Source organism: Mytilus galloprovincialis, chromosome 9, assembly GCF_965363235.1.
Source record: "Mytilus galloprovincialis chromosome 9, xbMytGall1.hap1.1, whole genome shotgun sequence".
Classification (NCBI taxonomy): domain Eukaryota; kingdom Metazoa; phylum Mollusca; class Bivalvia; order Mytilida; family Mytilidae; genus Mytilus; species Mytilus galloprovincialis.
Window position 1 is genome coordinate 44,013,111 of NC_134846.1, and position 13,169 is coordinate 44,026,279.

General features: G+C 29.6%; 1 protein-coding gene across 7 annotated transcripts in view; it reads left to right on the forward strand.

The window, feature by feature from the left end:
• The window catches only part of LOC143045065 (uncharacterized), a 41,562-nt gene that overhangs the window by 15,649 nt on the left and 12,744 nt on the right, over positions 1-13,169 (forward strand). For all 7 annotated transcript variants that reach the window (XM_076217358.1, XM_076217360.1, XM_076217357.1 and 4 more), the window contains exons 2-8: positions 936-1,085; positions 2,975-3,144; positions 5,264-5,797; positions 8,506-8,658; positions 9,568-9,587; positions 10,171-10,303; positions 12,139-12,222. In XM_076217358.1, the coding sequence (XP_076073473.1) occupies positions 959-1,085; positions 2,975-3,144; positions 5,264-5,797; positions 8,506-8,658; positions 9,568-9,587; positions 10,171-10,303; positions 12,139-12,222 (1,221 nt within the window). In that variant the 5' untranslated portion in view covers positions 936-958. The remainder of the gene's footprint in view (positions 1-935; positions 1,086-2,974; positions 3,145-5,263; positions 5,798-8,505; positions 8,659-9,567; positions 9,588-10,170; positions 10,304-12,138; positions 12,223-13,169) is intronic.

Consider the following 13,169-nt stretch of genomic DNA (forward strand, 5'->3'; position numbering starts at 1 on the left):
TAAAGTCCCCTTTTTTAAAAATAATTCCAAGTTTCGATAATAGCCTGTTCTATAGAAAATTTTGTATTCGTTGAACATTTTATTTCGTGGTTCAACTGTTCCCACGAAATCCACAAAAATTGGTATCCAACGAAAAATAATAAATCCACAGTATGACATTTTTATATTACATTACAAATTACATTTTTCTATTACATTACACTTGGCATTTTTGTATTACATTACACTTGGCATTTTTGTATTACATACAAATGACAATTTTGTAATACAGTAATACATTACAAATTGCTTTTGTATTACATTGCAACTGGGATTTTTATTTTACATTACAAATGACAATTTTATGATACATTACTTATGACATTTTTATATAAAACTAGTTTTATACAAATGGAATTTTGATTAACATCATTGTAAATTAAAACTACATTTTGTTCGACATAATTATAAATGATATGTTTATATGAAATTCCAAACAACAATTTTGTATTACATTGCAAACAACATTATTGTATTACATGTACATTACAAATGGCATTTTTGTATTACATTACAAGTAATTTTTTTTGTATTACATTACAAATGGCATTTTTGTATTACATTACAAACATTGCTTTTGTATAACATTGCAAGTGACATTTTTGTATTACATTTTGTACATTAGCAATGGTGTTTTTGTATTACATTACAAGCTAAACTTTTGCATTATTAAAATTACAAATTGCATACTTGTATTACATTTCAACATGGATCTTTGTAAAGATGTGGTTAACCTTTTTAACTGTGGCAGATATTGATATAATTACAAATGGTTGATACAGCATGATTGCCGTTGACCGTATCACTCTACTGTATTTACTAATAAGTATATAATAATATATATACCCCCTTGGTATCTTTTATCTCTTTTTTAAAGTTACACAATATATTTACAGGATGCCATAGATTGTAATACAAGATGACTGAAAATGCCTGCCAGACTTCATTAAATGATTACATGACAAAGGTGCCTACTGAAGAAATACTGAAGTTGAAGGAAGAGAACTTCATACTTCAAGGAAAAATTAGAGGATATGCAACCTTAGGTAAGAGTGCAATGATACAAGGATAGGGTCTCTAATTGACAAAGTGTTCTAGGGTATTAGTTCATACTTCAAGGTAAAAACTAGAAGATATGCATCCTTAGGTTGGAGTGCAATGATACAAGGTTGGGGGTTCTCATACTTGAAGGGGAAACCACATGGAAGGTGTTTTAACTTTGCTTTGGAAAAATAGACAAGGTTAGCTTGGTCTGTGCAGGTTTGAAAAGTATGTCAATTACATGTCAAAGGTTATTTGGTAACTGTGAGTACTCTTAAGCTTGTTTCTTGCACTGATAAACATTTCTCACAGATGAATGAATGTGTAAAAATTGATGTTAACTTAAATTTAACAAAGAATAGTTAGAGATAACTTTCTACTAAATAAAAACAAGTCACAATGTTTCTTGCAACTGGTCACCTTCTGCTGTTGTCTGCTCTATGGACGGGTTGTTGTCTCTTTGGCACATTCCCCATTTCCATTCTCAATTTTATTAATTTTTCCCTGTGTAACGTGCTGCTGAAAAAAATGGAAATACAAAATTTTGATTTTTAGCCTTTTTTCTCTTTTCTTTATATCATGTGACCATCATTCTCTGTTCTTTAAACCCTAATCCACACGCTCATATATCATAGAACTGTATTATGTATATTTTCAAGAGAAAATACCAACAATTTAAAACAAACTTGTAGCAAGTCTTAACAATGGCCTAGATATAAAAGTCAAACATGGAGGAAGTTAATAATAGAAAGAAAATTCCTTATTGACAGGTGTCATATGACTCATTGATCAGATCAGTTACAGTATGAATTTTAGTAGGAAATTTTTTGATACTTTTTTGACAACATTTATATAATTATATTGCTCTATATAAGCTCTCTTAACTTTTGTGTATTCTTCTTCAATTGATATCATGTGTTAATCTTTATCTGGCTAAAACCACAAAAATTGAAACAAAGGATGTATATTTATAGTAGGTGTTTAATTTTATACATGTATAATTGCTGATGTTTTATTGGCTGAAAGATATCTAATTCCTTCATGTGCTTTCATATGATCATATGACAACAACCCATGTGGTAGTCTTCATGCTTAACCACAGGCCCACCAGCCCAGGCTTGTAAAAGTGCTTTTGGGTCTGTAAAAGACCTACAGGCCATCAGAATCCAACTTTGATTTTTGTAAAATTGAGCTTCAGGCCTGTGGATTAAAAAAATTATTGTGAAGACTGATGTGGTAAAAAAAAAAAATGTATGAAAGCAACCCATTAAGTGGGATATCAACCCAAGATTATAGAATTATTAGCTACACCTACTTAAGTAATCAAACTAATATCTTTTTGCTTTCTTAAATTTTATAGATTTTTAAAATGAACAGTCACAAATTTATTCAAATTTAAAACAAAAAAAATGATATTTTGATTTGATTTTGTTCATTTTAAAAATCTATAAAATTTAAGAATGGTATGCACCTAGCACACTTCATGCTCATTATGACTTATGCAAGGTAACAACAAAAAATCAAATTTGACATTGTGGTTTCACATTTTGGAAGAGGTTGCATTACTCAAGATTTGACCTTTACAACTTCTCAAGTTGTGGTTTCACATTTTGGAAGTGGTTGCATTACTCAAGATTTTACCTTTACAACTTCCTAAGTTGTGGTTTCACATTTTTGAAGTGATTGCATACTCAAGATTTGACCTTTATAACTTCATATGTAAACAACAGACATATGCCAACAACAGACAGAATGATAAAAGGTAGTTTGCACATATTTTAATTTTGATAATTGTATTTTCAGTTATTGTGATACTGTACCTTTGTTTTGTAAGTACATGTACTAAATTTAAAAAGAAATTCCAGATTGGAAAAGTTTAAAAATCATATTTCAGGTAATCTTCTTCGTGAACAGAAAGAAGAATGTTCAAAATTGAAGAAAATGAATGAATCACTGAAAAAACTAGCAACTCCATCATCTCCAGGTGCAGGCATGAGCTTCAGTCAGGACAGTGGTTCAGAGGGAAACCGTTCAATGAATGGGGACACTGGAACCAGTTATAAAGTAATTATAATAGTATAATCAGTGTTACTAAAGAAATTGTAATTGTCAGTGGTGGATCCAGGGGGGGGGGGGGGGGTTTGGGGGTAAGGGGGTCTGATGTAGAGGGTGTACTTTGATTGTCAAAATATCTCATGTTTTAATGATTTATAATTTAAATGATTAATAGGGTAAAACCATCAAAATCAATTTTGAGGGTTTATTTAAGAATTGAATGCTTCTTTTTTTAACTTCATTGGGGTGTAAAAGCGTTGACCGAAGTACATTTTGTATGAAGTGCGGAAGCGCTTCATTCTAAAAATGTGCTCACAGTCAATGCTTTTACAACCCTTTGAAGTTACAAAAAGAAGCATTCAATACTTATAATTACAATTTTTAACTAGGATCATGAAAACATGATTTTTTTCAAGTTTTTATTTAATTTACCAGTACACTTTATTGTGGGACCTCGTGTCATCATGAATGATAAATTTTATTGTGTAGTGCAATTGCTTAAGGAATAATGTGAGACTGTAGTGTAGCCAATCAGAATAACGTACTATAATGAAACATACATATAATGTAATTATTATAATATTCAGTTTTATTTTAATACCCCCTCCCCCCATTTGAAAATCCTAGATCTGCCCCTGATTGTTAAATTTACATTGTTTAACTTTTATACATTTGGTTTTCTTATTTAAAATTGATGGGTATCAATTTTTGTTGATTTCTTGTATAAAGGTATTCAACAAAATTAATTTTTCAATAATGTTAGATTTTTACATCCTTGTACAAAAAAGTTTTATGCAAAATCATTGCTACATGTATAAACAAATCATGAAATATAACAACAATTGTCTTCTTAATTCACAAAAATCAGTGTTCATGAAAATAAATGAATTTTCAGTGTTGAGAATTTCACATTGTTTGTTTATATATTAGGTTTTTTGGGGATATTTATCAGTTTATTATTGTATTTTATGGCCATTGGATATGCAACAAAACAACAGTTGATCAATTATATATCCTAGTAGGATTTTTTGTATTCAAATCAATACAATTTACTTACTGATACAACATAGATCGTTTTATGTACTTATATGTTAATTATTTAGGCCTCTTTTTCCTGTTCATTGAAGCATGTTATGTAATTAATGAACAGTAATTATGATTAAAGCTGGTATTTCCTTTATGGAAATTTAGTGTCATAAACATAAAGTTCAAACTAGATATATATATTTTATGAGAATACATTGTATATAGTGAAATAATAAAAGTATGAAAAGTGATAGAAATTTACATTATATACAACTCAGAAATGAAGTATGTAGATTGGTAAAATATTTTTACCTTCATTTAAATTATTGCTTATTTTCACATGTCAAAAGTATATATCAATAATTACATTCAAATAAGGATAATTATTTTGAAAGCTCACGACTATTCACCTTAAAAAAATCTCTTATGATCCCTAACCTGATATACGCTGTCACCCTTTGATTTGAGAGGTAGATTTAGGGGGAAGGTGGCTTAGGTCCCCCTTATAGAGCTACATATGATTTCAGAGGTAGATTTAGGGGGAAGGTGGCTTAGGTCCCCCTTATAGAGCTTCATATGTGATAAATACATAGACTTTTATAAGTATCACCCAAAAAGTTGGCTTGCTAGGTGACTCCCTCTTTTTTCAAAATGCTGGATCTGCATCTGGATTTATTCTTTTAAATAATATTTGACATTAAACATGTTAAATGACACACCAATTATCTTGCAGGATCAATTGTACTTTGTTCTAAAGTACAGGTTCGACTGTACATATCCTTATGGTTTTGGTTTAATTACATGTAATTCCTTATGGTGCAAAAAATGAAATATACACTAAATAATATCTTTGTTTATTTGGGTGTTAAATGTTATGTTATAAAACAAGCTAAGTGTAAAGGTTGTAACAACAATAGAAGGAAAGAAATAAACTGGGAAAACATGTACACAGAAATGTATTTTTACATATACAATGTATGTATACTTAAAGATTGTCTTTGTAGATATAGATTTATTTTAGTAAACATTATTTTTAGTTCTTATTTTCAAATTTGTACACAACCATCTCTTGATTTCTTACAATTTATATTGGATATTTCAGAATCCTGGAGAGGTCAAACAACAAACTGTTGAATCGGAAAATATAGATGTTTCTTTAAAGTCTGATTACAGTTCAAATGGGATACCAGATCCTTGTATTATGGAGCAAAGCAAAACAAACAATTATAAACAAGTAACCAGAACTTTGTCATGGACAGATCAAATATCTGGAGCTACTTATCCTCCATGCGATATGTACCAGCACTCGAAAATGGACAAATATCCAACGCAGGAATCTATCAGTAGTGACATTAAATTAGAACTGTCTGATTCTCAGAAAAGACCAATTTCCATTGTTAGTAATGGCATTGAAAACCCTGTCCACAAGGACCACAGGGCAATGTTAAGGTCATCGTCAACTATTGTACATGTTGGTTCGGATTCTAATTCAAAAAGTTTGAACTTGATGGAATTTCCATCGGAACACTTAGATGACTCTACTAAAACTGCTTCTTCATCGCACAGTAAGGTTGTGTCTGCGTCGTCATCTCAATCATCTTCATTCCAGGTAATCAAACCTGGTTTATCTAGACAGGTAAGACATTCAGGTATTTAAGTGATGTGTTTAGGGGATAAAAATTGCTTTAAACACTATTTTATTATTGCAACTTTTACAAAAGAGCGCTTTGTGTTTAGGGGATAGAAATTGCTTATGGGCTTTGCTCATTGTTGAAGGCCGTAAGGTGACCTATAGTTATTAATGTCTGTGTCATTTTGGTCTCTTGTGAACAGTTGTCTCATTGGCAATCATACCACATCTTTTTTTTTTTTTAAATTAAACACTATAAATTCAGAAATTACTTCAACTTTTTAAAAAGAGTGCTTTGTGTTTAGGGGATAGAAATTGCTTTAAACACGGTAAATTCAGAAATTATTGTGACTTATAAAGAAGAGTGCTTTGTGTTTAGGGGATAGTAATTGCTTTAAACACTGTAAATTCAGAACATATTGTGACTTATAAAGAAGAGTGCTTTGTGTTTAGGGGATAGTAATTGCTTTAAACACTGTAAATTCAGAAACTATTGTGACTTATAAAGAAGAGTGCTTTGTGTTTAGGGGATAGTAATTGCTTTAAACACTGTAAATTCAGAAACTATTGTGACTTATAAAGAAGAGTGCTTTGTGTTTAGGGGATAGTAATTGCTTTAAACACTGTAAATTCAGAACATATTGTGACTTATAAAGAAGAGTGCACGTGCTTTGTGTTTAGGGGATAGTAATTGTAGAAATTGCTTTAAACACGGTAAATTCAGAAACTATTGTGACTTATAAAGAAGAGTGCTTTGTGTTTAGGGGATAGTAATTGCTTTAAACACTGTAAATTCAGAACATATTGTGACTTATAAAGAAGAGTGCTTTGTGTTTAGGGGATAGTAATTGTAGAAATTGCTTTAAACACGGTAAATTCAGAAACTATTGTGACTTATAAAGAAGAGTGCTTTGTGTTAAGGGGATAGTAATTGCTTTAAACACTGTAAATTCAGAAACTATTGTGACTTATAAAGAAGAGTGCTTTGTGTTTAGGGGATAGTAATTGCTTTAAACACTGTAAATTCAGAAACTATTGTGACTTATAAAGAAGAGTGCTTTGTGTTTAGGGGAAAGTAATTGCTTTAAACACTGTAAATTCAGAAACTATTGTGACTTATAAAGAATAGTGATTTGTGTTTAGGGGATAGTAATTGCTTTAAACACTGTAAATTCAGAAACTATTGTGACTTATAAAGAATAGTGATTGTGATTTCAGCAAAAGCTGCATACAAATATATGTAATATATATCAAAATGGAAGTTCTAACTATTGCAATATTCACCTAGTCCCATTATGCATATTAATGAAAACCACATGATAATTTCTCAATTTACATATACAAAAGGTTCAGGACCAATCAAATTTCAAGTGAAAGGTCATCTTAAAGAAAGTCAAAGGTCTTTTATTATAAAAGCATTTGTGTTAGATATAGGTGGGATCAGATTTTTTTATTTCAAAAATTATATTTTCTGTAGATTTTCTGCTGGCTCATTTATATTTAGTGACATCACATAATCTTTGCACCCATACTGGAATTTCTTAGAACAAAACAAAAAGAGGGAAAATATACTAAGACAACTGACAACATATTTAAAATCTTTAAAAATCTAAGAGCTTCACAACATTTATGTATGAATCATTTATCAGTAAAAGTGTTTACACAAAACAAAAATATGTTCACAGATTTTTTTTAAATTATTTGAAAAAAAATTGTTTAAATTAATATTTTTTGCACATCAACTATTTCTAATATGCCTTGTCAACACTTTTATATTATGTAATATAATTTGAACTTGGTATCGTGGATATAAAAAATATTTTTACACACATAAAAAATGTGTTCAACATGATCAGTGTCAGTTCTGCAATACAGAAATACCTGTTCTAGGAGCTTTAGTTTCCTTTAGTTGATCCAAACGTGCTATAAATGTTGAACTTAATATTTCTCTGAAAAATCTCTCAATGTGAAATTTGTCTATGTAGTCCAAGCAGTTAGTTAAAAAGTTCACAGTTTTATATGTGTGACAATATTTTTCTGGGGTATGAGGAATCTACAAGAAAAAATCATTTGTACCCGCAGTTGTTTGATTTGGATTTGCTTTGGACATTCTATAATATACTGTAATTTCATCAATTATTGCATGCATTTATTATTGTAAGTTTGTTATTTTAGACTGTAATGCTATTTTAATTTTTGCGATATTGAAAATCCTGTTTAATTCAAATAAAAAATCTCGAAATGCGAGTTTAAATTATTGCTATTATAAGATTGTCACAATTTCCGCAATAATAAAAACATCGCAATAGTTTCTGAATTTATAGTAAACAGTTGTATATATATGTTGTAGATTACACTAAAGTTTAACAGGTCAGCCTCAGTCAAAGTCTGCACTTTCTATTGTGTTTCATTCACTTCTCAATGCTCATACATGTACAATTGTATTTTTAGTCTGTAAAAAATCTATCACACGTGAATACTGTGGATTCATTATTATTCGTTGGATAACAATTTTCATGGTTTTCGTGGGTACAGGTGAACCACAAATTTAAATGTGCAACGAATTATAAATTTTTAATCAAATTGTATGCAGACCTTGGCAAAACCATGAAATCAAATATCCTCAAAAGGAAAAGTTTTCTGCAATCCACGAAAATTGGTACCCACGAAATAAAATGAATCCACAGTACATGTATATGCTTTGTTTTATATAGTGCTCCAAGTCTGAGACTGCGTTAAGTCTACATGTGAATGAAATAATGAATGGAGACCTCGGTTCAGATGGGCCATCACAAAAAATGAGGAAAATGTTAGAAGATATTTTACCTGACCTCACAAAGATAGAAGAGGAGAATGAAAACTTTAAGGTTTGTTAAACTGTAATACTTAATGTACATTTCACATATTAAAAATGTTTACAAAGTTTAAAGCCCCAAAAAAGGGTTTTTGCAGAAAAAGCCACTGCAAAACAACCACCTTATTGTATAGTTTTACTGCTCCAATTAAAGGAAAAGAAAACTTGACTTATTATTTATCATGTGGATGACTGGAGAAACTTATTTCTTTATAATGAATTGATATAACATGTACACAGAATAGAACTTGATCATAAACATTGGTCACTCAAGCTGATCAATCTTTTCAGTCAAATGATTATTCTTAAAAACAAAACTCTTCCATACGTGTCCAAGATTCAGGCATTCTTGAAAGAAACAAGGATTCAAAAATTTAAAAAATATACATGTGGTGTGATTGACAATAGGACAACTATCCACTTGAGACCTAAATAAAGCAAATTTTAGCAAACTACAGGGCACTACAGCCTTTAAATACAATGATAGTGTACAGTGAATACATTCTTATCGAATCAGTTTGGTAGTTTTATTATTTAATACTATACAGTACCTCAACAAAAATTCTGAATTGAGGCTGAAAATAATTCTTTTGGAAGTCAATATAACTTATGTGTTAAATTTTGAAAATTTGTGAATTTGTTTTCAATGTTGAAGCAACATAAAAGGAATGGTTGAACAAATTTTATATATTTATGAGTGGGATTTGACTCAAAAGGGAAGACAACTCAATGAAATTGAGCAAAAGTTAAGAAACAGTGGTAAATACTAATGAGCATGCATTCCCACTAATTATAAGTACTCATGACAAGATGTATGGGAAAACAGCAAAAATAAGATCTTAAATTAGCAAAAAGAAATTAATCTTGTTTACATGAAAACAAATCTTTAATTTTATCGTGAAATTATTTTCTTTTCTTTCAGGTTGAAAATAAAAGACTGTTGTAAGTTTATTCTTGCTAGAATCAGAGAGAAAAGTTAATTGCAAACTGATTAAAAGATCACTAACTTTGACAAGTGCATGAGTCCTATAGGCTTTTGGTCTTTTAACTTTCCTCCATATTCAAAGTGCAAAATCTTTACTGGAATTTATGAGTGCAAGGCCAGGACACATAAAAAACAGGTTGAAAAAAACAATTTCTAAACTGAAGATTGAGTCCAAAAATTGATCCAGTGCCTTTTAATGAGTTTTCTCATCATTAATTTTTTACAAAATAATGTATTTTTATTATTCAGAAGGTGTAAATGATGACTTAAGACAATTTTGAGAATTTTTAACTGACTATAGTAAAAAAACATATGTTCAGGAACTCACATGATAAAGAACCCATTGGAAGCAAATAATGAAACATTGGCCTGACCTATATGTATGTACCTACAGATGGTCATTGTATCTTTTCTAATTTTTAACTTCTGTATCTATTTGTTGTTCTAGAAAAAAAAATTTAAATGAAAAAATAACACTTATTTGGTGTGATAAAAAGGTTAAAATCTGTTATGTTTTACAACATAAACCATAATTTACAGGGAAGAAAACCATCGTCTTTTAAGAAAAGTTCAGCAGTTAGAACTTCAAGTTAATAATGTATCTCCTACTGAGTCGCTGTCATCACAGACTCAAGTTGTAGACTGGGACTATGTCAGCAAATCAGAATTACAGGTACCAGTATGGCTAACATTTCCATGGCAACAGTCAATTGATATTATAGATTAATTTTGAAGGAATGAAATAAGATTCAATTGTAACACAGCTTTTCCAAGTTTAATTCGTGTATTCACACATATGGCATTTTCGTTGCTCTTTTGGTTTTTGGTTTTTTGTACACACATCTGCAGTATTGTGTGAATTTCAAACAGATTATATAATTGTTTACTATGTGCCGGAAAACACTAAACTGAAACTTGGCTGTTTTTTTATTAGGAAAATGTAACAACAAAAATAGTTTAGATCAAAACTATTTTCGTTGTTACATTTTCCTAATAAAAAAACAGCCAAGTTTCAGTCAAAACTATTTTTGTTGTTACATTTTCCTAATAAAAAAACAGCCAAGTTTCAGTTTAGTGTTTTCCGGCACATAGTAAAAAGATTGATAAAATATCAAATTATTAAGGGAGGCTTTTAATTTCATGATAGAAAGGTTTCAGTATTAAACCTCATGTATTCTGTGAAATTGTTTTTTTGAAAACAAACCCGGAATCATAAGCATATAATCTGTTATATCCCTGTGTTCTTTGAAAATAGAACATGATGTCCGCAGGAAATTTCATTTTAATCAAGGATCCATTCCAATAAAAATGCAATTTTGGGTAAAAATACCGACATTTATTTGTTTAATAAATCATAAACATCCTGTTTTAAATACCTAAGGGCACATGGTTACTATATAGCCTCAAAAATTAAAAACAAGATTTTAAAAAGGCAAAAGTTATACAAGACTTACTATCAACTTTTAATGTGAAAATATGTAAATATTATCCACATTATACCATTTTTAACTGAAAACCACAAAAAGGATATTGTGGTTACACTGCTATTAAAATAATGTGTAATTTGTTGTTCATGTTAGATAATAAAGATTTCATTGTTTACATACACATAAATGTGGTACTTTTAAAAGTATTTTAATTAATGTACTTTTATCAAATATGACATAAAAAATGTCAACAGAAATAACATTTACAAGTAGTTTGAATATAGCATTGACTGCATCAACTTATTTGAGACAACAAAGAACATATTTGTTTTTAGAAAGTTAGTTATAGCTTCTTATGGCAATATACATATCTAAGACATTGCATTGGCCTCAAACCAAAAGTAGCCAGACTAACTTTTTTCAACTTGCTCCAAAGTAAAGAAGAAATAAAAGTCCATACTGGGGATGCATGTATTTTCCTGGTTGCCAAATATTGTAATTGAGGAAAACTTCATTTTTGTGCATATTTAGATTCTAATTTTTGAAAAAGTTTGCTTCCATTTCTATGAAAACATCTGTTACATTTAAATTTTGGTTCTCCTGTACCCAGGGAAAAAACTGAATATGTATCCCAAGATAAAAAATGAATTTTCAGTAATTGATTCTACATAATAAACTCATCATAGATACCAGGATTGAAATTTTATATTTACGCCAGACGCACATTTTGTCTACAAAAGATTCATCAGTGAGGCTTGAATCAAAAAATGTTAAAAAGGCCAAATAAAGTAATAAGTTGAAGAGCATTGAGGAACAGGATATTTCATATGGCTAATTAGAGAACTCTTTGATATCTGATGTATGAATTGTATATTCATTCCTCCTTACTCCTAATTAGTCATTGTCTGTTTTAATGTTCCTACAATTTTACATTTATAATGAATGAAATTGAAAGACATTGTTCCTTTTATTCTTACAAGTTTTCTTTGATCAGATTATGAACTATTTGTAGTGTGTTTAATGTACAAGTAGTAAATCATGTTTCTAAATTTAACGTGTCTTTTTATAATTCTTTTCTCAGAAGAGTAAAATTGTAGAAAAAGAGTCAACACAGACCACAGAAAATTCAACAAGACTTCAAAAACTGGAACAGCAGAACAGAGAGGTTAGTTTTATAACTTTCTTTTTCTTGTTAAGGATGTACACCTCTGAGGAACCAAAAATTTCTAGAATTAAACTTTTTTTCTTAACCTGATTTTTGGGTTTATAAGACTGTAACAAAATAATTGGTGAAGAAAAAATCATATGGTGGTGCACTTCTTTTTTTGCTACGGCCCTTTGAAAATGCCCAATTTTGATGATTTTCACATTTTTCATCGATTTTTACCTATTTTTGGGCTATTATCATGAAAAAAATCACAGTTCCACAATTAAACTTTTTCTCATACTTTCTATAAAGATGAAGTGGACCAATCTGAATAAATTTTACTTACAAAAACTATAGGTAGGTGTTAATATAAGAAAGTTTTATCATATTTTGACGCTTTTTTGTGTAAAATTTACCATGCTGTCAATTTTGTATTTTTGTGATTTTTCTCAGTTTTAAGAACAAAATGCATATTATTTCAACTTTTTTGTTATAAATGAATGACAAAAGACATATCTAAGAAATTTGAAAAGACCAAAATGATATGGGATGTACAGGATTCTTGTAAAATAATTTTTTGTATCCCTCACCCATTTTCTCAAAATTTTGGCTAAAAATACTGACTTGATTGGTCGTAAAATTTGAAAACTGGATTCCGCAAAAACCATTCATTGTAAATACACAATTTTTTCACAGATTTATGTTTGCTTATAATATTTTTAAAATTCATTGATATTTTCCACTTCTATCACATATTTTGGAAATAATTCAAGAACGAGATTTCAACGAGACTGAACGAGACTGAAACGTCAGAAGAATACATCCTTGTTCTCTTCCTACACTGAACCATTTTATGTATTTTATTCACTGCTCAGTGATGACTATATACTGTCTGGTATTAAAAAAGAGATCTTGTATCCTGCTCTGCTGCATTCTATAAACTACTGATAATTTTGAATTCATTT